Raw genomic sequence first — 27,964 nt, 5'->3', positions numbered from 1 at the left:
GATTCTTCCAAAGATATGCTGATCTACATGATACAGTAAAATGATGGAGACCTGAAGAAGGACCCTTATTATATTGGGTGACCATCCCATATGTGACCACTGCTTAAAAACACCAAGTCACATCATACATAATCATATATCCCAAGCTGAAAACCTCCGCCTGTATCTCATCCTCAGAAACACTATTCAAAAAAGACACGGATACAAAAGAAAAGGGTACAAAAAAAACATTTATATTTAAAGACTACATAAACTATACAAACAAAAAAATATTAGCACAAGTAATACAGCACACAAGTTGTAAAGTCAATATTAATCAAACAGCACAAAAAGAATTAAAAAAAAAAAAAAAATGGCATTTGGCACTGAAGTCTTATAATGAGCCAAACCCAAACGACAAAAATAGAAAGGAGAAACTTACCTAAACTCACTTCACCACCACACCGTGCTCTTCTCCATGGCATCAAGGGCTGTAGACAATTACCGCCATAACCCTTTATGTACTCACATATTAAAGGCTTAACTTAAAAAGGGTTGACTTGCTTTTGTGGGTCAATTGTTTGGCGTTTAACTTAATGCATGCATTTTGGGCTAAAAATCACTTATGCTATTGGGTTCAATTACATATTTTGCTGCGTTCGGCTTTTACAGGCTTTTTTGTTCCCGTCAAATTCAATCTTAATTGAGTCTGTGGCCATCTCATATCAGCTGAGAGGAGCTTAAATAGTCTGATTGAAAAAAGAAAAAAAAAATGTGTCCAACCCCTTTAAGTATCAAAGAACTTAAGGGTTGAGAATATAACATGGTAGGTCCCATTCAACCACATATGAAATACTTCCCTGTGCTGACTCTTTTTGTTCCTTTATATCTAGATGCCTTAAACCATACCTGTGACTCGCAAAATGGCCTTTAACACCACTGACAAAGCACTTCCACTGACAAAGCACACCCTCACTCATAGATGAACCCCGGCAGCGACTGGATGTAGCATAATGATATGCTAAACATAAGGTCACACAATACATAGAGAATTGGCTTTAAAGCTCCCCCTTGTGGCTGAACTTCAGCACAACACACTGTATTGACTTGCCTACTGCCACCAAGAATGTAAAGTAGAATGGCAGGCTGCACTGACCTATCCACAGTATTTAGACAATGTAATGTAGCTCCACCTTGTGCCCACAACCAAGTACAGCAGGCTGCACTGATTTGTTGATTACACACAACTCAGGTCAAAGGGGCTGTTTTCAGAAAAATCCTCTCTGCCAGGAAGTTTGTCATTCGAGAACAGCGTTGTTTTTTTTTCTCCCTCTTTCCAAATCCATGCAGAGTCCGTTGCTGTGCCAGTTTATTGTTGTCTACAGTGCTATCGTCCCGTCAACAGCGCTGCACGTAATCAGCAAGCTTAGCGGCTTGTGTTGTACTCACGGACACAGCTGCTTAGCTCAATGATTGGCTGCAGCACTTTCTATGTGATGTCCTCATTGCAGATATGGAGAAGCTAACTAAACTCAGCACTGGACCTGGGAAAGGTGAGTAAGGGACAATTGTATTTTTAGTATCATATATATTTATTTTACTACAAACTATCTTAAGACAACTTTACTGTAAACTGAAAAACCCTTTAATCTCCAATTCACTTCTTGGGTAAGGTACATAAGGAATGATTACATTATCAAGAGTACACTGTGTCTTATTGGGATCTGTGAATTCCAATAAACCATTCAGCACTTTTCCTTAAAAAACAAAAACAAATAAAAATACAAATATATACATAGAAGTCACATTGTCATTCTAAACTTGAGCCACCAGGGGGCGACAACAGTTGTTTACAACCATTTACTGTCCTGTAGGTTCAGAATGGCATCATATAGGACATGTGGGCCTTCTGAACGATAGCGTGCTCTGCCCGGCATTCTCCGAAGGTACGAGGCAGAAGTAATCACACCGATGTTGTAGATGATGTATTCAATGACGGATACAGATAGATCCAGTATAGAAAAATCTTAATTGAAAAATGGTGCATAGCTTGCTTGACGTCAGCCCTGTAATGCTACAACCAAGGCATATGAAGCTCCATCGTGCTTACCGGAAATAAAGTTTATTATTTATATTAAATGTTGTATCCAATATCTGTAATAAAGGGTTGCTCCATCACATAGGCCTCCGAACAGAAGTCTGGGGCAACATCTAAGCAGAATGCAAAATTAAGTTCTGGTGGATGTCCCTGCATAGGACTCAGTAGTACCAAAATATCACATGGTGCTTCAGATAAAACGCTTTAGATTCTCGGTGTCTATGACCTATAGCTATACTAAGTGCGGAACGTGGGTGGGAAAAAAAATAAGTTATGCTTATCAAGGACTGCTCGGGTCTTCTAGAGAAGAGTACTCAGTTCCTTACTTTCGCCAACAATGGAAAGATTTGCCAAAGACACCGAACATTTTGGATTCTAGGAAAAGCATTCCCTGGTTGCTCTGAGAACTGAAAATAAAGAGAAATGGTGGTCAAAAGGGGCAGAACGTCTGGCCATCTTCCCCATAAGACCAGATTGCCAGTCAGTTTAAGGGTTAAAAAAGCAAAAATGAGTCACGACAGTCAGCAGCAATATTGTCCTGGAGCTTATTTCTCACGGTAGTAGAGTAGATAGCATTTCAGAGGATCTGGAAGAGGCAGGCTCAGGATCTTCTTTCGGAGAAAATTAACAGGAGGGTCTGACTTTGTACCATTGACGACTCGCTGTGCCTCCTCCACGTCTTCGTAATTGTTGTTGTCGTCAAAGGGGTTTGGAGTGCGGCTGTCAAATACGTCTTGGTCCAGAAAGTCTATGGTCTCCTTTTGGTGCCGCCGACTCCGTCTCAAGCGAGGTTTGTGCAGGTCGTGTAGAGTAGCGTTCCTGTGGTTTAAGGGACGATTCAGGTTCTTCCTCATATGTTTCCTGATGGCAAATCGAGCCAACTCTTGAAGTGAGCGCACGTTTGGAGGAGCTAAGGAAAGAAAGAAGCTGGATTCATTTTAGGACTAGAAGGTTCAGTGCAGCTCGTAGAATTTGTTACCCAACTCAATATTGGATGGACATATATTCAACCATGTTGCTTGCTTTATGAATAGAAACAGTGAAAGGGTCATTTTCCTCACCTTCCAGCAGCCCAAAGGCTCTACTTAAAATATAATAGGGTGTAAATATAGGGGAGATGCAACAACTAAAAAGGGAGGCAAAGAATTTAAAGGGGTATTCCCATCTCCAAAGTCCTATCTCAATATGTAGTAGATGTAGTAATAATATTAGCAAATACCTCCATTCAGAAATGTAGTATAGTTCTTCTGATTAGCTATGTTGCTTAACAAATGTGCAGGTACTGCAGTAGCTAAGGTATCCATGATTACAATTACTAGCAACTGTCACTATATGATTGGTCATAACCATGGATACCTAAGCTACTGCAATGCCCTGCACATGGGGTAAGTGACAGTGAATTAGAAGAACAATACTACATTTCTAATCGGAGGTATTTGCTAATATTATCACACCTACTGCATATTGGGATAGGATATTGCAGATGGGAATACTCTTTTAAGACAACTTGGGCTGTGTTCACATCTGCACTGGAGGCCTTTCAGTCATAGGTTCGGCTGTAGATGCAGGTTAGACAATATCTGCACTATATAGTTTACCAAGTGGTAATAGCAGTTTTTGTTTTCCCATCTTTTAACTATAAATTCCCTTTAACGGAAAAAGGGGAAAAAAGCATAAAAAAAAAAAAAAAAAAACCTCTCACGAATCCGTAGCCGCACTTACGCAGATGGAGCGGGTGCCTCCTTCCGGTTATCATTTTACTTGGTTGCACTAGAGGAGCGAATGACACAGCCAAGATCTTCTTGGTCTCCCAGCTTGTTGGACCTGTGCGAGTTATCTTTGTAAGCTGCATAAAAGGAGCATTGAAGAAAAAAAATATCAAAACAAAAGCCATTACAACAAATAGCCACAATGTCATCAATTAATATATACTGTTATGTCTTCTCAACAGCAAAGCCACCTCCCTCTCTAGCATGGCTGATGCATAGGCCAGCCTCCTTCAACATAGTTATTCTGATGAGCACAATGTGGAAGTAGAGCCGCAAGCACTGATCCATAGGGGAGAAATAAAAGCTGTCCCAATCCTTGTGCATCAGTGCTTGCAGTTCCATATATATATATTTTTTTTAAATCAGACAAATATCAAAGTCCTGAAATCTAATTCCAGGTAGACGCCCTCATATAATCTTCAGGAGGGCGTTCAGACCAGCAGTATGTATGTTCTCACCGCTGTCGTGAACTTAAAGAGTAACTGTCCTGTTACATTTAATTTCATAAATCAAAAGCCCATATAAAAATGAGAAGCTTTGTAATATATCTTATCAGAGAAATCTGCTTCCTTCTCTGCCAGGACCGATCATTCATTTTCCAAATTCTCAATTTAAAGGGCAAAATCTGCAGCACATAATACAAATTAAAAATCCCTCTGTTCTTGAGAATGAGGAGTATTTTTTAATAAGGGTTAACTGTAAAATTACCCATATTTCCTAAGAAAAAAAGTTAGGTTGGGAGCTCTGTATCAGGAAAAAAAAAATGGATCTTTAGCATCTTGATATTTTGTTACAATCAGGACAGAATTCTGAAACTACTACCTTTTCTTCAAGTGGCATGACGAGGATGCCGCCTACTTTCAGCAGGTTTTTCATATATTCTTCATGCTCCTTCTGCACTCCGGCTCCACAGTACACGCGATCGTAAGCCATGGATTCGAGTGCGATTTCCAGACAATTCCCAGCCACAAAAGACGGTTCACAAAAGTCAAATCTTGTGGAGCAAGACATACATGAAAACAGTGAAAAGGAGGAAAAAATACATTTTATTCAGCCGTCGGTTTCTTAGATCTAGTTGTAAGAACCAGTGAGGGTGCCAGAGAGGATGACCCCCAGCCGATATTAGGTACTGTATAGTAAATCATTTTATATATGCCACAGGTCACACATGTATCCGTATCACTTTCATGTTTCCATATGGACATGTCATTTGTCTGTCCTGTTTTAGAAAACAGAGAAATAGAATTAATGGCCATTACAGATGCATTGTGTAACTGATGAAAGCAACAGCAGAGCGGCCCCATTGGTTATGACGTCTGTTATGTGGGGTTTTTTCTGTTCTAAAAAGAGTTAATGGACCCCAAACAGACCCCATAATAATCAATAGGGACACCTTGCTTCCGCTTAAATTAGTTATGAATCTGATCTATTTAGGACATTAAATTTAGTTTTTCTGATCCTAAAATGAAACAGACATTTGAAATTTCCGAATGGGAATGTGAACAGAGCCAACGCTCCTACAAATCTGGACCCCTATAGGCCACAGACCGTGGTCTTACTTGTCAAAGCTGTCACTTGTGCGGATGAACTGATCCAGCTTTTCTTTTGCAAATTCAATGACGTCGGGATGAATCTCTACTCCGTGGTTCACTCCAAAAGGTCCTGAGGATAGAGATAAAGCTTAGTGCTATGATCTGCCAGCACTGGGAATTTAACTTCTCAGAAAAAAAAATCTAAAAACAGATTCTATATGCAATACAATAAAAGAGCTGCTGTGGGATGTCGAGAGGGACAGCAGCTCTAATTAGACCCATGGCCTATCTTCTAGTTTGGATCAATTTTCTCAGATAATAGTCTATATTTTGTTACAGCCAGTGCCATCCAGTACCAATTCATTTCATCCAACATACTTGTCTGAAAAGAATATCTAATCAATGGATAATAAGCACCACCACTTTCCAATATCGCCACTTGCTCTTAGCGATTGGGATCATTGTCTGGTACATATGAGACTATGTATAATCTATATAGTCCTGTGAGAGAGAAACCCAGTGGCACAGTCAGTCAGTGTTTTTCTGGACTCGAGAATTGTGGTTTCTACCTATGCTAGAGATGAGCAAATCAGACAAAAGTCAAATTTGCCCATTTGTGTGGATTTTACTTGGAAAATCCATTTATAAACAAGACAGACATTCTTCACAAATTTAATGTTCCTTATTCTGCCCTGGGGTCATGATGAACGCGAGATGTAAAAATAAGAATACAGTGCTTAATGCACTGCTTGCTCTCATCTCCGGCGGCTCCCTACCTGGTCCTCCATGACTCTATGGCTCTGCGTTCACTCTAGGTCCCAGAGTTAACTTCGCAGCCTGCTCGTGATCAGAAGCTCTGGCCTAGAGTGAACACTGGACCTGAAATAAGTGAATAAATGGTGCAACGTGATGGAGGAGAAGGAGGATTGGACAGTAGGCAGCCCAAGAGGAGAGAAGGTTTTTTTACGTTTTGCCAGCCTTCTACTGTTCAGCAAGATGGCAGCTGCAGGTGGTCACCACTTGCTGAATTGAAAGGAAGCGAATTACAAAATGATCTGTATTCTCCAGAATCTAAAATTTTAGAAGAATTCAATTCCACTCAAATAAATTTGCCTATGTCTAGCCTATGCAATTACCTTGTGACTAAACCCTCAGGGCTCTAGGCCTGCTTGAACAACTAAGTGTTTTAGCCATTAGGTGTAAGGCTACGTTCCCACAATGAGTTTTAACATGGTGTATTTTTATGTTCACAGACAGCAAAGGCAACGTACAATAAAAGAAAAACCGGTAAACTAAACAAAGAAATGCTGGAGTTACTCACCCAAGATAAGTCCCACCATAGTACTCAGATATCCAGTACCACTACCCAAATTCAGGAAGGACTGTCCTGCTTGTAACTCCAGCGACTCCATCACCTCGGAATAAATGCAGGGGGCAGACAGATGGATATTGCCGTGCTTCCAGGCCAAGTCTTTATATGCGATTTCCTTATATTCATCCAGGTAGTAATTTGCCCGGTCAACGGCACGAAAGGCATTCTCCACCCAATCGGAACGGATGTAATGAGAATCTAATAGGTTGTCGATCAGGTCATCATTGTCTTCCCCGGCACTCACCGCTCCTCCCATTTTGTTTTTACTATAGATCTTATTCAGCTTTTGAGAGAGGGGAAAAAAAAAAAATTAAGCATTTACATAATAAATGAATGAAAGATCTTATAGTCTTCTCGGTACTTCCACAGTGTTATCTGCAAACATCACAATCAAAAGCATCACACTACGGTCGTGGGTCAACAGAATTCTAGCATTTGGAAACATTGAGACTGATTGCTGCAGTATTTAGGCACTTAGTTTGGAAATCTGTCAAATCTGAGCCCCAATAAAACGTTCCAGCTAGGTACTGACATGCCATCGTGACGTTAAGTTTTGATCGATAGAGGAACAAGTGCGTTCAACTCCATCAAATCACTGGAACTAAGGTGCGGGAGCGCTGAGCATTTCCTTCTTGATTTTTGACAGCTGAAAGCTTGTGCCCGTTTCAGCAAGCGATGGGGGATGATGTGCGGTGTCAGTAGTCGGTATCTTGCAAATACATCATTGAGGATTTATGCATGGAATTTGCAAGACATTGACACTTGCCTCCCTACCACACCACCTGGTGCATTATGACTTTACATATACTTATATCAAATCTTACAATTACATCACTGTGCATTTATGTGTCATTCCTGTAAAACATTAGCACGATATGTTACCTATTGGACTCTGATACCTGTATTTCTCAACTCTGCCATGTTGTATTTTTGTCCATTCTGGTTCTGTTTTTAAAATCCCATGTCTTAAATTTTAAAAATGTTGTTGATCAAATTAAAAAAAAAAAATTGTATTTTCTTATTTAAGTGCGTTCGATCTCAATTCTTTATAGGTTTACAATATTGTTCTGACTTTTCATCTATTGCAGATTCCATCTTCATTATTTCAGTGACAGTATTTACTTATATACTTGTTATTATAGCTACTATTGTTTCTATTTTGACTAATTTGTGTAGCTAGATAATGGTAAGAAAAAAACAAAAAAAAAAAAAAACAACTTTATTTCTCCCGGAAGCTGCCGGCTTTCAGTCATACAGTCGAGCTGATGCGGCTAGAATCACGACATTGTAGCTACTAATAATTTGACTGACAGCCAGCTCTGCATTGATGCACTGCAAAGTTGGCTGTCAGTCAGTGCCATGGCGTGGTTACAGCTGCTGACAGATGCCATGCAGTCATGCCTATATGACTGAAAGCAGGCGGCTCTTGCTTGGAATAAAATTCATTCTCTCCCAGGTGCAGCACTTTCAGTACTTTGGCCGTGAACCCACCTAACACTATTAACTTGCAAATGTAACCCTATACAGGTTAATAGCATTATGCAACCAGACAGGTTCCCTTTTAATAAATTGATTAAAAAAATATTGCATTTTTTTCAATGGAAAATTGGAACCAGAAAAGTAAAAAAAAAAAATTGCGGAATTGCATTTTTTTGAGATTTCATCAGACTTGATATTTTTTCCCCCATTTTACAGGACATTATATTGCAAAATGAATGGGGTCATTCAGAACAATTCATCCTACATGTAAACCCACATACGGCTATATTGGAAGTTATCGATCTTCGAAGAATGGGAGGCAAAAAAACAAAACAAAACTAAACTTGGTGGTGTTGGGAAAAAGTTAAATTCAGAGCTGCTCTGGATGGAAGGGTCTTGAAGGGTTTTTTGACTTTCAGGGTTCTTCCTTCTACCAGTTCAGCACCAGTTCTCAGCTTCTGCGCATATCTATGTATTACAGAACAGACAGAGGGTAAGGAACAGCTGATTTTGTTTAAACAATGGCAAATAGAGGGGAGAACCCCAAAAGTGGGAAACCCCTTTAATAGGGCTGAGACTCAGCATTTTCTAAGCAACATGATTAAGGTTATTCTAAGAAGATACAGCAGAGGTGCCACTACCCGGAATAACTAAGGGTAGCTGCATGTGAAAAATGAGGCTGGCTAGCTCCTACAGGCACAATTCACCCTGCTTAGACTTCTAAAGATTCTCAGATTATTCTTAGGAAATTTCCAGTTACCTCAAGTAGGGGTGATCCCCACATCCACTATTATCCATCCCTAAGGGTACCGTTACACTTAGCGATGCACCAGCGATCCCGACAACGATATGGATCGCTGGTGCATCGCTAAGTGGTCGCTAGTGAGCTGCCACACAGGCAGATCTCACCAGCGACATAGCAGGGGTCGCTACTTACCTGTCAGACGCGGTGATCCTGACGTCCTCACGCCCGTGTCCACGCGTCGCTCGTCGCCGCCACAGGAAGCTGACGACGAGAAATGGTCCAGAACGTTCTCGCGCGACCAGCGATGAGTAGCGGGGGAGCCGGTCAGAGGTAAGTATCAGACATAGCGATATCACTAGCAATATCGCTGCTATGTCACAAAATCGGTGACGTTACAGTGATATTGCTAGCGATATCGCTATGTATAACGGGGGCTTAAGGGTCACACCTTAACCCCTTCACCCCCCCAGCCTGATTTCACCATCCTGACCAGGCCATTTTTTTCCATTCTGACCAGTGTTGCTTTATGTGGTAATAACTCTGGAATGCTTCAACGGATACCAGTGATTCGGAGATTGTTTTTAAGTGACACATTGTACTTAATTTTAGTGGTAAATTTAGGTCAATAGGATTTGAATTTTTGACAATATTTAAAATTTGACACAAAAAATTGAAAATGTTGCAATTTTAAAACTAAAAATTGTTATGTTTTTAAACCAGATATTTATATCACACAAAATACAGTCATCGCCAAAAGTATTGGCACCCATGAAATTGTTCTTGAAAATGAATTATTTCTCCCCAAAAGTTATTGCAATTACACATTTTATTATACACATTTATCTCCTTTGTGTGTATTGGAACACAAAATTTTTTTAAAAAAAAGTCAAATCGGACATCATTTCACACAAAACACAAAATAGGGCCAGACAAAATTGTTGACACCCTCAATTTAATATTTGGCTGCACACCCTTTTGCAATAAATACGGTAACTGCAATCAATCGCTTCCTATAACCATCAACAAGCTTCACCTCAACTGGAATTTTGGACCACCACTTCTTTTGCAAACTGTTCTAGGTCTCTCATATGAAGGTGTCCTCTAACAACAGCAATTATAAGATCTCTCCATAGGTGTTCATTACTGGCCACAACACTTTGTTTCCATTTCTGGGTGCTTCTTGAAGTATGTTTGGGGTAATTTTCCTACTGGAAGACCAGTGACCCAGAACACAAACCCAACTTTTGGCTTCTGTGCAATATATTGCACACCAAAAGTGGGTGGCAATCTTCAGATTTCATGATGCCTTGCACACAGTCAAAGCACCCAGTGCAAGATGCAGCAAATCCACCCCAAAACATCTTTGAACGTTCACCATATTTGACTGTAGGTTCTGTGTTCTTTTCTTTGTAGGCCTCTTTTTGTTTTCGGTAAACAGCGAAATAATGTGCTTTAGCAAAAAACTATTTTAGACTCATCTGTCCACAAGACACTTTCCCAGAAGGATTTTGGCAAAATGTAGTCTAGCTTTTTTATGTCTTTGTGTCAGCAGTGGGGTCTTCCTGGGTCTCCTACCATAGCACTTCATTTCATTCAAACATCAGTGGACAGTTTGCATTGACACTGATGCATCCGGAGCCCGCAAGATTCTTTGGAACTTGATTGGAGCTGCTTATCCACAATCCGGACAATCTGGCATTGCAACCTTTCATCAATTTATCTCTGCCGTCCACACCCAGAGAGATTAGATACATTGCCATGGGTTGTAAACTTTTTGATTATAATGCGCACAGTGGACAAAGGAACATCAAGGTCACTGGAGATGGACTTGTAACCTTGAGATTGTTGATATACATATTTTTGATAGTCCTCTTCTTCTCTTTCTGTCCTCCATGCTTAGTTTGGCATACACAGACACACAATGCAAAGATTAAGTCAACTTATACCCTCTTTTTATCTGGTGTAAGATGTGATTTTTATATTACCCACTCCACTTACTACAGGTAAGTTTGAACGAGCATCACATGCTTGACAATTTTGTGTGGTCCATTTTTGGGGTTTTGTGTTAAAGTATGTCCAATTTGTCTTTTTTCTCAGATTTTACTGTGCTGTTCCAATACACACAAAGAAAATAAACATATTTTATTATACACATGTAATTGCAATAGTTTCTGGGAGAAATACTGTATATACTCGAGTATAAGCAAATCCGAGAATAAGCCAAGGCACCAAATTTTACCACAAAAAAACTGGGAAAACTTACCGACTCGAGTATAAGCCGGGTATGCATTTTCCCCTCATCCCAGTCTGCATGGCCCCCCTCATCCCCAACTCGGTCTGCATGGCTCCCCTCATCCCCAACCCGGTCTGCATGGCTCTTCAGCCCTATCCTGGTATGCATGGCCCCCCCCAACAAAAAAAATATCCTACTTACCTTCCCTGTGTCTCCCAGCATCTTGTGCTGAAGTCAGCAGCTTATGTTTGTAAGTAGTGCATGGCAGTGACGTCAAGAGCTTACAAGCAGAGCACAGCTGCCGGAATACTCACTGCTCTCCACGCCGGGACTATATGCGTGGAGGGCAGTGAGTATTCATTGCCATCTAGTAGCACACACAGTGTCTGCCGCAGCCGCTGGCTTCTTGCAGCGGCCAGGCGATCACATGTGCCCGCTATTTAAGGGAGGGAATATTCACTGCCCTCCACACCCATGGGCACACGTGATCGCCAGACCGCTGCAGGAAGCTGGTGGCTGCAACTACTGTGCCCACTATTAGAAAAAAGAATATTCACTGCCAGCACAGCGAATATTAATTTCTCTTTATCAGCTTGCACAGGCTTTAGCTGTAGCAGCCAGCTCCTGCCTCCTGTGACCCGCTGCTCCGACCTTCAGGGTATGTGCACACGATCAGGAACGGCTCAGTAATTGCTCAGGATTTCACGCAGGTGAAATCTGCACCAAATCTGCATCTGAGGTCACTGGCAGGTCAGCTGCGTTTTTTACATGCATTTTTGAAGCGTTTTTTCATTGCATGCGTTTTTTGTCACTTGAAATAAAGCGAATTTAAAGCTGGCTTCTGGGAAGGAAAAAAGTGATTTCCTGTTCGCAGATATATTGGGGCATGTTCCCACGGTCAGTAAATGCTGCAGGTTGGACGCTGCGTACATCGGCAGCATCCAACTGTAACAGCACAGTGGATGGGTTTTCAAGAAATCCCAAGCCCACTAAGCGTGCACCGACGCCCGCAGCTTACCTGCAGAGATAGCTATGCGGTGCGTCTTTCCTGACCGCAGCGTGTCAATTTATGTAGCGGAGACGATCAGTCTCCGCTGCGTAAATTACCCATACACTTTTATTAGCTGCAGTAAAACCGCATTATCTTCCTAGTCACATGCGTATTAAGGGCGGGAACGTGTACTAATTTACATAGTGGTGAATCTTGTGACACAGCCAGAAGTACATGACACAGGAACTGAAGGAAAGCATAGAGAGGTCCCCTCCTTTTTAATAAATACTACTTTTTTTTTTTTTTTAAATGACTTGGGGTCCCCCTATATATGTTAACCAGCCAGAGGAAAGCAGACTACTGGGATTGGTATTTCAGGCTGGTAAGGATCCAATATCCATGAACCTTACCAGCCTAATACCATGCCGCAGCAGTCTGCTTACCTTAGATGGTTAACAAAAATATTGGGATCCCCTTAAAAAAAAAAAAAAAAAAAAAAAAAACAGCGTGGGGCCCCCCTATTTTTGTTATCTAGCCAAGGAAAAAGCAGACAGCTGGAGCCTCGTATTCTCAGGCTGGTGAGGCCCATGGATTTTGGCCCTTACCAGCCTAAAAATAGCAGCCCTCAGCCATCCCACAATTGACACATCCAAAGATGCGCCAATTGTGGCACTTTACCCGGCTCTTCCCACTTGCCCTGTAGAGGTGGCAAGTGGGGTAATATTTGTGGGGTTAATGTCACCTTTGTATTGTCTGGTGACATCAAGTCCGCGGCTTAGTAATGGAGAGGCGTCTATAAGACACCTATCCATTACTAATCCTATAGTTACATGGTAAATAAAGATACAGCCAGAATAAAGTCCTTAAAGTGAAATAATGACACAAACTACTTTAATAGATCATACTTACTGCATCGACTATTCCACCGAAGCCAACATCTCTTGGAAAAGAATGAAAATAAAAAAGCAACAATATCCTTACCTGTCTGCTGAGAAGATATACATACTGTCCCACGACGAGTCCAACTCCGCTTCATCTGGATGCCTTTGGCTGAACGGTGGCATTATGCCACCACTCAGCCTGACATCCAGATACAGCTGAGCTTGAAGATGATCACTGGAGATGTCCCCGGTGGTCACAAGTGCTGCAGTTCTCGCGGCCAGTTGATCGTGAGAACTTGGCTAGTGACCACAGCTAACCCTGTCCCCGGTGGTCACGTGCACGGCAGTTCTCGCGATCAGCTCAGCTCATCGCAAGAAATGCAGTGTACACGAACTTCCGGCTGAATCAAGGCACACATTTATTTAAATTAGTACACATGTGCGTTCATGCATGTGACTAGAAAGATAATGTGGTTTTACCGCATCTAATGATAATGAATGGGTAATTTACACAGCGGAGATGGAGCATCACTGCTACATATAGACATGTTGTGGTCTGGAAAGACACGCGGCATGTCCGTCTCCGCAGGGAAGCCGCAGGCGTCTTTGCACGCATAGGGGCATGGGATTTCTTTAAGTCCCATCCACTATGCTGTAACATCTGGCCACTGCGGGTATGATGCGGCGGATGTACGGAGCGTCCACCCCGCAGCGTTTACTGACCGTGGGAACATACCTTTACGTGTGTAAGTCGATGGGGGGGTGTTTTCAGCACAAAAAAATATGCTGAAAAACTTGGCTTGTACTTGGTACTTCCTATTCTGGAACAATTTCAAGGGTGCCAACACTTTTAGCCATGACTGTAGTTAAAAAATAACATTTCTAACATGCCTACTTCAGCATCATTTTTGAAACAATTTTTTTTTTGTTAAGTGAGAAGGGTTAAAAGTTTATTTAGCAACTCCTGATTTTTCCAAGTGAGTTTACAAAACAATTTTTTTTTTTTTAATTTTTTTTTAGGGACAATGTCACATTTGAAGTAAAGTTGACTGGCTTATGTGACAGAAAATACCCAAAAGTGACACCAATTTAAATACTACACCCCTCACAATGCACAAAATCAAATTAAATACGCTTATTAACACCTCAGATACTTCACAGGAATTAAAATTTTACTTTTTTTTTTCCACAAAAATATTGCTTTAGCCCCAAATTTTGCATTTTTGCCAAGGGTAACAGAAGTGACCCCATTTTGGAAACTACACACCAAGTAAATTACCTAGAGGTGTAATGAGCATCTTAAACATGCAGATGCTTCACATAATTTTATAATGGTGAGCTATGAAAATAAATGTCACATTTTTCCCCATGTAAATGTGGCTTCAGACCCAAATATTTCATTTCCAAAAGGATAACTGGAGAAAATAGACTCCAAAATCTGTTGTGTGATTTCTCCTTAGGACACTGAAGCCCCATAAGTGGTGGAAAACTATTGTTTGGGCGCACGGCAGGGCTCGGAAGGAAAGGAGCACCAATTAGATTCTGGAACGGAATTTTGGCTGGAATAGATTGCGGATGCCATGTCACATTTAAAGATCCCTTGACATGCCAAACTAGCAGAAACCACCACAAATGACCAAATTTTGGAAACTACATTTTTTTTTTTTTTTTAAAGAATTCATCTAGAGATATAGTGAGCATTTTTTTTAACTCTCACGTGATTCACAGAATAGCATATCATCAGGCTGAGTCATTAGAAAATTACCTCTTTTTTCCATAAAGTGTTGCTTTGCCCCCAAGTTTTCAGTTTTCAAAAGGGGTAATAGGAGAAAATTGAACGTAAAATTTATTATGTAATTTCTCTTGAGTACACCGATACCTCATATGTGGTTGAAAACTACTTTTGAGGCACAGTGCAAAGCTCAGAAGGGAAGAGGCGCCATATTGGAGTTCAGATTTTGCTGAGATGGTTTGCCGATGCCATGTCACATTGGCAGAGGCACTGAGGTGCCAGAACAACAGAAATTCCCTCATAAGTGACCTCATTTTACAAACTACACCTCTCAATGAATTCATCTAGTGGTGCAGAGATCATATTGACACCACAGGTGTGTCACAGAATTTTACACCATTGGGCAGTGAAGACAACAATTACATTTTTACCACAAAAATGTTGTTTTTGCCCAAGATTTTACATTTTCACACAGGTAAGTGGGCAAAAAAGTCTCCAAAATTTGTCCCACAATTATTGTTGAACGTGGCAATACCACATTTGTAGTTGTTCAGTACTACTTAGCCACACCGCGAGACAAGGGACGGAAGGAGCGCTATTTGACTCTTAGAGAACAAATTATCGTAGAATAAGAATTTGCGGTCTCCATATACAGAGTCCTAAAGTGCAACAAGAGCAGAATGCCCCTCTCAAGTGACCCCATTTTGGAAATTACTCCCCTCTGGGAATTTATCTACAGGTGTAGTGACGATTTTGACTCCATGGGTGTTTTCCAGAAATGAGCAGCAGTGGATGTTGCTGAGTGAAAATTGTAAACCTGCCATTATAGTGCCCAAGTACCGTATTTTTCGGAACATAAGACGCACTTTTTTCCCCAAAAAATTTTTGGGGAAAGTGGGGGTGCGTCTTAAGGTTGCAATATACTCACGCGGCGTGGATCTGTGGTGTGGTGGTGGCGGCGGGCTGTGCTTCGATGCAGGGGCAGCGGCTCTCTGTTCTCTGTGGGGCGGAGGCTTCGCCGGCATTTTCTCACAGCCTGGAGGCCCCCGCACATACGGAGATGCCATGTTGCGGTGGCCTCCGGGAACATGGACGCCAGTCCGGATACTGCGCATGCTCAGGTACAGATCTTGTCCCGAGATCTCGGGAGACGAGATTCAAATCTCGGCAACGAGATCTTGTCCCGAGATCTCATCTCCCGAGATCTCGGGACGAGATCTGTACCCGAGCATGCGCAGTACCCGGATCGGCGTCCATGTTCCCGGCGTCCATGTTCCCGGAGGCCACCGCAACATGGCAGCTACGGATGTGCGGGGGCCTCCGGGCTGTGAGAAAATGCCGGCGGAGCCTCCGCCCCTGCACCAGAGTACAGCACCGCAAGCCCCAGCACAGCAGAGCCCCCAGCACAGCCCCCATTCCCAGCACAGCATGACGCCCCACAGCCCCAGAACAGCACAGAGCCCCCAGCACAGCACGGCACCCCACAGCCCCCCTTCCCAGCACAGCACCCCAGCACAATGCCCCCAGTACAGCACAGAGCCCCCAGCACGGCACCCCACAGACCCCCTTCCCAGCACAGTGCCCCCAGTACAGCACAGAGCCCCCTGCACAGCGCCCCACAGCCCCGTTCCCAGCACAGCGTCCACAGGACGGCACCCCACAGCCCCCCTTCCCAGCACAGCGCCCCAGCACAATGCCCCCAGTACAGCAGAGCCCCCAGCACAGCACCGTGCCCCCAGTACAGCACAGAGCCCCACAGCCCCCCTTCCCAGCACAGCGCCCCAGCACAGTGCCCCCAGTACAGCACAGAGCCCACAGCACGGCACCCCACAGCCCCCCGTCCCAGCACAGCACCCCAGCACAGTGCCTCCAGTACAGCACGGTGCCCACAGCACGGATGCCACAGCACAGCCCCCTTTCCCAGCACAGAACCCCAGCACAGTGCCCCCAGTACAGCACGGTGCCCACAGCACAGCCCCCCTTCCCAGCACAGCACGGTGCCCCAGCACAGTGCCCCCAGCACAGAGCCGCCACCGCACCAGCTTGGGATGGGATTTCCTAGAGGCCACCGCACCAGCCTGGAACACTGAACGACCCGTGACCACTCCTCCACCTGTGCCGGATCCCTTCCCTAGTAAGCTGAATTCGGACTGTAAGACGGACCCCCATTTGACACATTATTTTTTTCCCTATTTTCCTTCTGAAAATTTGGGGTGCGTCTTACCGGTGCGTCTTATAGTCCGAAAAATAAGGTACATTGCAGTGTTCAACTCGTGCTTCAGAAGACACGCACCCCGTAAAATAGGTGGGCTCTCACCACTACAGAAATGCCAAACATGTGGATGCTAAATGTGGTTTAGAAACACTGTGGGGCTCAGAAAGGAGGGGGAGACATTTGGATTTGGGAGCACAAAATTAGCTGGTTTTCTTTTGCTTCTTCAGAGCCTTTGTGCTACCAATAATGTGGAAGCCCCTTATATTTCCGTTAACGGATGACAAACCTGAGTGGTGACTTGCTTTTTTGTGGATTGAGGTGAAGCTTTTATATATTTTACATAACATTTGGGATCACATTTAGCTTGCTCTCTACAAAGGGGTTTTTCTTCTAAATCTCTGAATGACGCGACTGAGATGAAAAGCTGAAGGGAACCATTCACTATAATGAGGCAGCAGAGTTACTCTGGACTTTGTCTGGCCTCTGTTCAGTGATGTCCTTTTCAGAGGTGAATAAAACAACGCCATTATAGGGAATCTTCTGCAGGGGATTCCATCTCAATTACATTTTTCAGATTTACAAGGAAACCCAGGTGTAAGAGCTCAGTGTACAGCGCAAAATAAATATGAACTGTGTCTTAGGCCTCTTTCACACATCAGTTTTTCGCCGTCAGGCGCGATCCGGCTTTTTTTTGTAAAACCGGATCCGGCGAAATGCAATGCCGGATCCAGTTTTTCCCCATTGACTTGCATTAGCGCCGGATGGCATTGCGTTTCATCCGTTTCTTGACGGATCCGGCTACTTGTCTCATTCCGGCGTCTGGAAAAAACGGCTACTGTAACGTTTTTTGTCTCCGGCGAAAAAGCTGGAAGCGCCGGATCCGATGCTTCCGGCTTTTTGCCACAATGAAAGTCTATGGGCGCCGGATCCAGAAAAAGACGGATCCAGCCACCGGATCCGGTTTTTTAAGTCTGCGCATGCTCAGATCCAATTGGCCAGCCCCCAGGAAACAGATATAACCTGCTAGACGGATCCAGCAGAAAAACGGATCTGTTTCTACAGTTCTCCAAAATTTATGCCGGATCCGTTTTTTCTAAAAATAGCCGGATCCTGCCTGACGGCAAAAAACTGATGTGTGAAAGTAGCCTTACAGCGATCTTTGGGAGGCAGAATGAACAAATCAACAGCAGGTCAAGAATTGTTTTTTTTTCCTGGACTATAGGAGAGATATACAGTAGATTAACACCTTAAATCCTACCATGCATTTTATTATCACAGATGCCTCCCTCCAAGTCCTAGGGAGGAAAACAAAACAATCAGGACTTACAAACCTTGAAAGGCCTTATTTCTAGTCACTCTGATTTTTTTTTTTACCAAAACATGCTATAAAGACAAGTGAAAAACTGATCCCATAATGTTCTATGGAAGAGTGCCAATTTTTCTAGCTACGGTAATCAAGTCCTTCAAGGAGCCAGATCAGGAAAAGCGTGGATTGCAAATACTCTCTCTCACTCACACTTCGGCAAAGTCTATAGAACTAAAGGAAACAGGACCTACAGCCAAATCAGTGACCCAAATGTCACCTAATCACAGGAGTGAGTTATTGCCTGCTGGCGTACACCTTTACCCCCTTCATGACCAAGCCTATTTTGACCTTAATGACCAGGCCATTTTTTGAAATTCTGACCAGTGTCCCTTTATGAGGTAATAACTCTGGAACGCTTCAACGCATCCTAGCGATTCTGAGAGTGTTTTTTCGTGACATATTGGACTTCATGATAGCGGTAAATTTAGGTCGACAATTTTTGCATTTGTTTGTGAAAAAAAAAAAAAAAGGAAATTTGGCAACAATTTTGCAATTTTCAATTCTTATTCTGTTAAACCTGAGAGTTATGCGACACAAAATAGTTAATAAATAACATTTCCCACATGTCTACTTTACATCAGCACAATTTTGGAAGCAAAATTTTTTTTTTTGTTAGGAAGTTATAAGGGTTAAAAGTTGACCAGCGATTTCTCATTTTTACAACAAAACCATTTTTTTAGGAACCACCTCACATTTGAAGTCACTTTGAGGGGTCTATATGGCAGAAAATACCCAAAAGTGACACCATTCTAAACACTGCACCCCTCAAGCTACTCAAAACTACATTCAAGAAGATTATTAACCCTTCAGGTGCTTCACAGGGACTAAAGCAATGAGGAAGGAAAAAAATGGACATTTTAATTTTTCCAACAAAATTTTTTTTTTAGCATCAATTTTTTCATTTTCACAGGGGCAACAGGATAAAATGGGCAATTTCTCCTGAGTACACCGATACCTCATATGTGGTCATAAACCACTGTTTGGGCGCATGGCAGGGAGTGGAAGGGAAGGAGCACCATTTGACTTTTTGAATGGAAAATTAGCTCCAATCGTTAGCAGTTGCCATGTCGCATTTGGAGAGCCCATGTGAGCCTAAACATTGGAGCTCCCCCACAAGTGACCCTATTTTGGAAACTAGACCCCCCCAAGGAACTTATCTAGATGCATAGTTAGCACTTTGAACCCTCAGGTGCTTCAAAAATTAATACGTAAAAAAAAAATACTTTTTTTTCAAAAAAATTTTCTTTTAGCCTCAATTTCTTCATTTTCACATGGGTAACAGGATAAAATGGATCCTAAAATTTGTTGGGCAATTTCTCCTGAGTACACCGATACCTCATATGTGGTCATAAACCACTGTTTGGGCGCACGGCAGGGCCCAGAAGGGAAGGAGCGCCATTTGACTTTTGAATGGAAAATTAGCTTCAGTCGTTAGCGGACACCATGTCGTGTTTGGCAAGCCCCTGTGTGCCTAAACAATGGAGTACCCCCACAAGTGACCCCATTTTGGAATCTAGACCAGCCAAGGAACTTATCTAGATGTGTGGTGAACACTTTGAACCCCCAAGAGCTTCACAGAAGTTTATAACGCCGAGCCGTGAAAATAAAAAAAATCATTTTTTTTTCCCTCAAAAAAGATTTTTTAGCCCGCAATTTTTTATTTTCACAAGGGTAACATGAAAAATTGGACCCTAAAAATTGTTGTCCAGTTTGTCCTGAGTACGCTGGTACCCCATAATTGGGGAGGAATCACTGTATGGGCACACATCGGGGCTCGTAAGGGAAGTAGCTTTTTGAAATGTCAAATTGATGGAATGGTCTGCGGGCGTCATGTTACTTTTGCAGAGCCCCTGATGTGTCTAAACAGTAGAAACCCCCCACAAGTGACCCCATTTTGGAAACTAGACCCCCCAAGGAACTTATTTAGATGTGTGGTGAGCACTTTGAACCCCCTAGTGCTTCACAGAAGTTTATAACGTAGAGCCGTAAAAATAAAAATCATTTTTTTTCACAAAAATGACCTTTTTGCCCCATTTTTTTATTTTACCAAGGTTAGCAAGAGGAAATGGACCACAAACGTTGCTGTTCCATTTGTCCTGAGTATGCTGATACCCCATATGTGGGGGTAAACCTCTGTTTGGGTGCACGGTAGAGCTCGGAAGGGAAAGAGCACCGTTTGACTTTTTCAACGCAGAATTGGCTGGAATTGAGATCGGACACCATGTCACGTTTGGAGAGCCCCTGATGTGCCTAAATAGTGGAAACCTCCCACAAGTGACACCATTTTGGAAACTAGATCCCCTAAGGAACTTATCTAGATGTGTGGTGAGCGCTTTGAACCCCAAAGTGCTTCACAGAAGTTTATAACACAGAGCCGTGAAAATTAAAAAATCTTTTTTTTCCCCTCAAAAAATTATTTTTTAGCCCGCAATATTTTATTTTCATCAGTGTAACAGGAGAAATTGGACCCCAAAAGTTGTTGTTCAGTTTGTCATGAGTACGCTGGTACCCCATATGTGGGGGTAAACCTCTGTTTAGGTACACGGTAGAGCTTGGAAGGAAAGAGCGCAGTTTGACTTTTTCAACGCAGAATTGTCTGGAGTTAAGATCGGACGCCATGTTACGTTTGCAGAGCCCCTGATGTGCCTAAACAGTGGAAACCCCCCACATGTGACACCATTTTGGAAACTACACCCCCTAAGGAACTTATCTAGATGTGTGGTGTGCGCTTTGAACCACCAAGTGCTTCACAGAAGTTTATCACGCAGAGCCATGAAAATAAAAAATCATTTTTTTTCCACAAATATTTTTTAGCCCCCAATTTTTTATTTTCCCAAGGGTATCAGGAGAAATTAGACCCCCAAAGTTGTTGTGCAATTTTTCTTGAGTACGCGGATACCCCATATGTTGGGGTAAACCACTGTTTGGATACATGTCGGGGCTCGGAAGGGAGGGAGCACTGTTTGACTTTTTGGACGCAAAATTGGCTGGAATCAATGGTGGTGCCATGTCGCGTTTGGAGACCCCCTGGTGTGCCTAAATAGTGGAAACCCTCTCAATTCTAACTCAACCCTAACCCCAACACACCCCTAACCCTAATCCCAACCATAACCCTAATCCCAACACACCCCTAACCCTAATCCCAACCATAACCCTAACCACAAGCCTAACCCTAATCCCAACACACCCCTAACCCTAATTCCAACCCTAACCCTAATCCTAACCCTAATTGCAACCCTAATTCTAACCCTAACGGAAAAATAAAAATAAATATATTTTCTTTATTTTATTAAGTGTCCCTAGCTAAGGGGGTGATAAAGGGGGGCTTCATTTACTTTTTTTTGTATTTTGATCACTGTGATAGTTTATCACAGTGATCAAAATGTACCTGTAAAAAGAACGAATGAATCTGCCGACCGGCAGATTCACGGGGCACACCGCGCATGCGCCCGCCATTTTGCAAGATGGCGGCGCCCATGGAGAGAAGATGACGGGACACCGGGAGGGCTATAGGGGGCGATCAGAAGGCAGGGGGGAAGCGGAGGGGGAGCAGGTTATTGCGGCGGCTGCCGATCGCCGCCGTCAGAAGGTGGTTCGCGCGGCACATCACCGCTGCCAGCCGGGTGGGTGGGGGTCGGATCACGATCTCCAGCCATGTCCGATGCTATTGCAGCATCGGCCATGGCTGGATAGTAATATTTCATCAAATTTCATTGATGAAACATTACTATCGCTCTGATTGGCTGTTAAAAGTGAAACAGCCAATCAGAGCAATTGTAGCCACGTGGGGGCGAAGCCACCCCCCTGTGGTAAAGTACAAAGTCCCCTGTATCTGCGGGTCGGGTAACCTTTCAGTGACCCCGGTCACCCGACCCGCAGGGGGGCTTTAAACTCATGACGCCACATAGGCGTCACTGGTCATAATGGCACAGGTATTCATGACGCCTATGTGGCGTCATTGGTCGGGCAGGGGTTAAGGCCAGGATTTGGCATTCTACATATTTAACAGTTTTAGGAGCAGAACCACCATTACATGCCAGTGACCATAAAGAAGATTAGAGCTTTCCCCATTCTGTGTCCCATATATAGAGGCAGTGAATAGATAACCATAGACTACAAAAGATTTCAAGGACTTCTGAAAACTAACTAGAAGCTAAACTGGGCAGAACGTAACAGGCAAGCCCCGCAGCGCCACCCACAAATGTCTGCAGTATCATACATGGGCATGAGACACTAGGAGATGCCCACACCTGTTACTGCCCAGGACCCACCTGGTCAGAACAAGGCTGTCAGGTACATTAACCAGAAGCCAAAGCCCAGACCATTCAAGAATTGTCTTTTTTCTTTTTTTTATTCCACACACCATTCTTTGTACGGTATACGAAAATAAACGACTTTATTCTTCGGGTCGGTTCGATTACAGGAATACCAGATTAATATTTTTTTTTAGGTTTGGCTGCTGTTACACACTAAAGAACACTTTCTTTTGTTGCAAAAATAGTTTTTGAATTGCCATATTTTGAGAGCTATAATTTCCACTTCTGCAGACAGTCATGGGACAAGTTGACATTTTTATTGGTACCATTTTCGGGCACATAACATTATTTGATCGCTTTCTATTACAATTTTTGGAAGGAAGAATGAACAAAACCCAGCAATTCGGGAAGATTTTTTATTATTATGCTGTTCACCGTATGTCCATAAGGCAGCTTTATTCCTCGGCTCAGTACAATTACAGCGACAGAACTTTTTTTTTCTTTCATATTTTGTTGCTTTTACACAAGGAAAACTATTTTATGGGAAAAAAAATTGTGCATTGCTTTATTCTGAGCACTATTTCCACTGATAGTGTTGCACAGTGCCCCCTTGGAGGAGGGGGGACACGCTGCAGAATACAACTGTACAGTGCTCCCTGGGAGTAGGGGAACACACTGCAGAATACCACTGTACAGTGCTCCCTGGGAGGAGGGGAAAATGCAGAAAATAACTGTACAGTACCCCCTGGGAGGAGGGGAACACACTGCAGAATACCACTGTACAGTGCTCCCTGGGAGGAGGGGAAAATGCAGAAAATAACTGTACAGTACCCCCTGGGAGGAGGGGAACACACTGCAGAATACCACTGTACAGTGCTCCCTGGGAGGAGGGGAATACGCTGCATAATACTGTACAACTGTACAGTGCCCCCTGGGAGGAGGGGAACACACTGCAGAATACCACTGTACAGTGCTCCCTGGGAGGAGGGGAATACGCTGCATAATACTGTACAACTGTACAGTGCCCCCTGGGAGGAAGGGGGGGGGGGGACACGCTGCAGAATACAACTGTACAATGCTCCCTGGCAGGAGGGGGGACACGCTGCAGAATACCACTGTATAGTGCCCCCCCTTGGTAGGAGAGGAATACGCTGCATAATACTGTACAACTGTACAGTGCCCCCTGGGAGGAGAGGACACGCTGCAGAATACAACTGTACAGTGCCCCATGGGAAAAGGGGGACACGCTGGAGAATACAACTGTACAGTGCAGTGCCCCCTGAGACGAAGGGGGGACACACTGCACAATACAACTGTACAGTGCTCCCTGGGAGGAGGGGGGACACGCTGCAGAATACCACTGTATAGTGCCCCCCTTGGTAGGAGAGGAATACGCTGCATAATACTGTACAACTGTACAGGGCCCCTGGGAGGAGAGGACACGTTGCAGAATACAACTGTACAGTGCCCCATGGGAAAAGGGGGACACGCTGGAGAATACAACTGTACAGTGCAGTGCCCCCTGGGACGAAGGGGGGACACACTGCACAATACAACTGTACAGTGCTCCCTGGGAGGAGGGGGGACACGCTGCAGAATACCACTGTATAGTGCCCTCCCTTGGTAGGAGGGGAATACGCTGCATAATACAACTGTACAGTGCCCCCTGGGAGGAGAGGACACACTGCAGAATACAACTGTACAGTGCCCCATGGGAAAAGGGGGACACGCTGCAGAATACAACTGTACAGTGCAGTGCCCCCTGGGACGAAGGGGGGACACACTGCACAATACAACTGTACAGTGCTCCCTGGGAGGAGGGGGGACACGCTGCAGAATACTAATGTACAGTGCTCCCTGGGACGAAGGGGGACACACACTGCAGAATACCACTGTACAGTGCTCCCTGGGAGGAGGGGACACACACTACAGAATACCACTGTACAGTGCCCCCTGGGAGGAGGGGACACACACTACAGAATACCACTGTACAGTGCCCCCTGGGAGGAGGGGACACACACTACAGAATACCACTGTACAGTGCCCCCAGGGAGTAGGGGACACACACTACAGAATACCACTGTACAGTGCCCCCTGGGAGGAGGGGACACACACTACAGAATACCACTGTACAGTGCCCCCTGGGAGGAGGGGACACACACTGCAGAATACCACTGTACAGTGCCCCCTGGGATGAAGGGGGGGGGACACACTGCAGACTACAACTGTACAGTGTTCCCCCCTGGGAGGAATAAGGCTATGTGCACATGTTGCGGATTCTGCTGCGGATCCGCAGCAGATTTAGGTGCATTGTACAGTACCATTGTATTCAATGGAAAATTAAAAACGCTGTGCACATGCTGTGGATTTTTCCGCGGTTTCAAATCCGCAAGTCAATTCTTTGTGCGGAATCCGCAGCGGTTTTATATCTGCTCCATTGTCCAGGTGTCAAACCGCAGGCTATGCCGCAGGTCTTTTGACCTGTGTATTTACCTGCGTATTTTTCCAAATGCACACGGAAAAACCCGCAGCACCATCCACTACATGTGCACATGGCCTAAGGGTGTGTGCACACGCCGCAGATTCTATACAGCACCATAATATCCTATGGGAAGTGGAAACCGCAGTGCAGACGGTGCGGATTTTTCTGCGCGGATTTGCTGCGGTTTCTAATCCGCAGAAAGAATTGACTTGTCAATCCACAGAACTCTTTCTGTGGATTCCGCTGCAGTTTATCATCTCCTCCATTGTAGAGGTGATAAACTGTAGGCAAATAAGTGAATTGCACCCCCCACCTAACAGGCTATAGAAAGCTCAATAAAAATAAAGCTCCCCCTGCAGGACACAATGGGAATAACAAGTCATGGAGAGCAGTAACCGCTGACCCAGTGCAATGCCTCATCGGGGGGGAGGGGGCCCTGCAGGAAACGAGAACTGCAAATCCGCCCCCCAACACTAACAGGAAATACGTAGCACACCAAAAACAAAAGCACCCCCCCCCCCCCCCGGACAGAAGTAGAATTACGTTTGACAGGGATATAAGCAACAAATACAAAGTACTGCACTGCGCCCCCTGCAGGGCACAAGTCCTGACTGCCTAGTACAAAACATATGGCATGCGTCTTTCAGAGTTTAGCACTATACTGTCCCCGGACGGCTGGGCCTCTTACCCCGGTGGAGCTCGGTGAGAGGCCGCGTTTGCCGTCGGTGCTCCGTAGCGCCGCGTCCCCCACACTCGCTCACCTCCTGCTGTAAACACACAACCAGCTGACCACCCGTGACGTCACCAGACAAGGTAATAAGGTGGGCGTGACTCGGCCATAACCCCGCCCAACAAAAGCACAGGCTCGCGTCTATTTTACTGCTCATGCGCCGCCTGAGTCCCATACCAGTCACGTGGTGGAGGCCGGCAGAAGGCGGGAATTTTCTTTTTCTCCGTCATAGCGTTGTCCAGTCATGAAGACGACGCTGAGGAGACATAAGGAGCCCCTGAGGACGCGCAAGAGGCTTCTGCCATCAGCTCATTGTTTGGGCTCTAAACACAGCGAGGAACTACACATATCAGTGAGACCAGGCTGAGTGTTGAATTGACTGGTGTTAAAATGTCACCCAAACCAATATAAATGGTCACATACAGAGGTGAGTGTCTACTTGTTGTTGTTTTTTTTTTATCTAAAATCTTATAGATTTTGTATTAGTACATGTTTTTATTCCTTGTTTTTTCTGCTACCTTGAAAAATAAAAAAATCTCATGTTTCATTTTTTTTTTATGACCACTAAAAAAAATAAATTTTGTTTCCTTTTATGTAGAAACTATATATATTTTGCATTTTAGTCAACAAAGAGGCAGTCATAAGATCCCATGTAAAATTTATTAAATACAAAATATACAATAATAGGTACGAAGGTAAAGGAGGGGAAAGATATGCACACTCCAAAGACCACACATAAGAGAACGGGCTTAAAGGCCCAACCACCCCTGCATCAAGATATTAAGACGTAACTAGTGTAACTGCCAGGGGCTGGCTGGCAAATTTTAGCCTGGGGGGCAAGCACAATGCAGTGGCCTACTATGACGCGGCCCTTCTGTCACCCCTTTTTTCGAATATAAGCTGCCGGCACCACCATCAGGGGCTTATCTACAGCATTCTGTAGATAAGCCCCCCCCCCGATGTAACCTGAAAGATAAGTAAAATGAGTTAGATTATACTTACCGGGGCGGTCCGGTCTGGGTCCGATGGGTGTTGCGGTCCGGCGCCTCCCATCTTCTAACGGTGACGTCCTCTTTCCTTCTTGTCATGCCTCCTGCGCAGGCGCACTGCTCTGCCCTGTTGAGTATAATCTAATGTGTTTTTCTTATCTTTCAGGTTACATTGGGGGCTTATTGCAGTTGCAGTGCCCCTGGTGAGTATAATCTAATGTGTTTTTCTTATCTTTCAGGTTACATTGGGGGCTTATCTACAGCATTACAGAATGCTGTAGATAAGCCCCTGATGTCGGCAGCTCATATTCGAAAAAAGGGGTGACAGATGCCCTTTAAGGTTTGGGTCTCTTGTAGTAGCACTTTATAGCACATGTATGACAGAGGTACGCCTTCTAACAACCTATTTAATAAAGATGGTTGATTAAGTATACACTGTGTTCCAAATTATTATGCAAAAAATATTTCCTCTAAATTACCTATATGAGTTGCAGTCATTGATATTTTCCAGTCATCTAATATTCTAGTATAATTGCAATGTTTTTGAACAAACTGCCTATGAAAACAGTATATTTTTAAAAATAAACACTCACAATGCATGTTCCAAATTATTATACACAGCAGAGTTTTCAACCTTTTTGTTTTTATTTTGAGCAAAAAAATGGTCAATTGTGAAATTATAAGCATTATCAGCTTATTACAAAATGAAATCAAACAGTTTTCAAGTCAAAACTTTATTCTAGGTGATGTTACATTTGCACATAGGACCCCTTGTTCGAAAGAAGCTTCTGAACTCTCTCGTCCATTGAATTTGTCAGGTTTTGGATGGTTTGTGCTTCAATTGTTTTGCATGTGGACAGAATACCCTCCCAGAGCTGTTGCTTAGATGTGAACTGCCTCTCACCATCATAGACACTCCTTTTGATGATGCGCCAGAGGTTCTCAATGGGGTTGAGATCAGGGGAAGATGGTGGCCACACCATAAGTTTGTCCTCTTTTATGCCCATAGCAGCCAGAGATGGAGATGTGTTATTTGCAGCATGAAAATGATCTTGCTGCGGAAAGCACGGTTCTTCCTCTTGAACCATGGCAGGAAGTGCTGTTTTAGAAACTCC

The 27,964-nt window shown here is 43.8% G+C and overlaps 1 protein-coding gene and 1 long non-coding RNA gene across 3 annotated transcripts in view; one reads left to right on the top strand and one right to left on the bottom strand.

Annotated features, from left to right (window-relative positions):
• Nucleotides 1–212: 212 nt before the first annotated feature.
• Nucleotides 213–26,023, bottom strand: PCMTD2 (protein-L-isoaspartate (D-aspartate) O-methyltransferase domain containing 2). 2 transcript variants are annotated; one of them, XM_073580871.1, is made up of 6 exons: nt 25,892–26,023; nt 6,700–7,033; nt 5,406–5,508; nt 4,669–4,840; nt 3,800–3,923; nt 213–2,987 (listed from the first exon to the last, which is right to left on the bottom strand). In XM_073580871.1, exons 1-6 carry the CDS (start codon nt 26,015–26,017, stop codon nt 2,623–2,625), a joined length of 1,224 nt encoding a protein of 407 aa, XP_073436972.1. In that variant the 5' UTR covers nt 26,018–26,023; the 3' UTR covers nt 213–2,622. The 2 variants fall into 2 exon arrangements, with proteins under 2 accessions (XP_073436972.1, XP_073436973.1); XM_073580872.1 differs by having other exon boundaries at nt 25,819–25,973.
• A 2-nt stretch (nt 26,024–26,025) lies between these two features.
• The window catches only part of LOC141094867 (uncharacterized), a 57,674-nt gene continuing 55,735 nt past the window's right edge, over nt 26,026–27,964 (top strand). Inside the window, exon 1 of the long non-coding RNA XR_012233186.1 lies at nt 26,026–26,287. This is a non-coding gene — a long non-coding RNA (uncharacterized lncRNA). The remainder of the gene's footprint in view (nt 26,288–27,964) is intronic.

This window comes from Dendrobates tinctorius, unplaced genomic scaffold (genome assembly GCF_039654945.1).
Source record: "Dendrobates tinctorius isolate UK_male_01 unplaced genomic scaffold, ASM3965494v1 ptg000065l, whole genome shotgun sequence".
In the NCBI taxonomy this organism is placed as follows: Eukaryota; Metazoa; Chordata; class Amphibia; order Anura; family Dendrobatidae; genus Dendrobates; species Dendrobates tinctorius.
The sequence above is the reverse complement of the archived record's forward strand: the minus strand, read 5'-3'. Positions and strand labels throughout refer to the sequence as shown.

Bases quoted from the DNA above. Each gene is read 5' to 3' on its own strand.
- PCMTD2 (XM_073580871.1), bottom strand. From the start codon at position 26,017: ATGAGCAGTAAAATAGACGCGAGCCTGTGCTTTTGTTGGGCGGGGTTA. The intron at 7,034-25,891 runs GTGAGCGAGTGT...CTCTCTCAAAAG, and splicing joins TTGTGTGTTTACAGCAGGAG to CTGAATAAGATCTATAGTAA. The intron at 4,841-5,405 runs GTAAGACCACGG...TTGCTCCACAAG, and splicing joins ACAAGTGACAGCTTTGACAA to ATTTGACTTTTGTGAACCGT.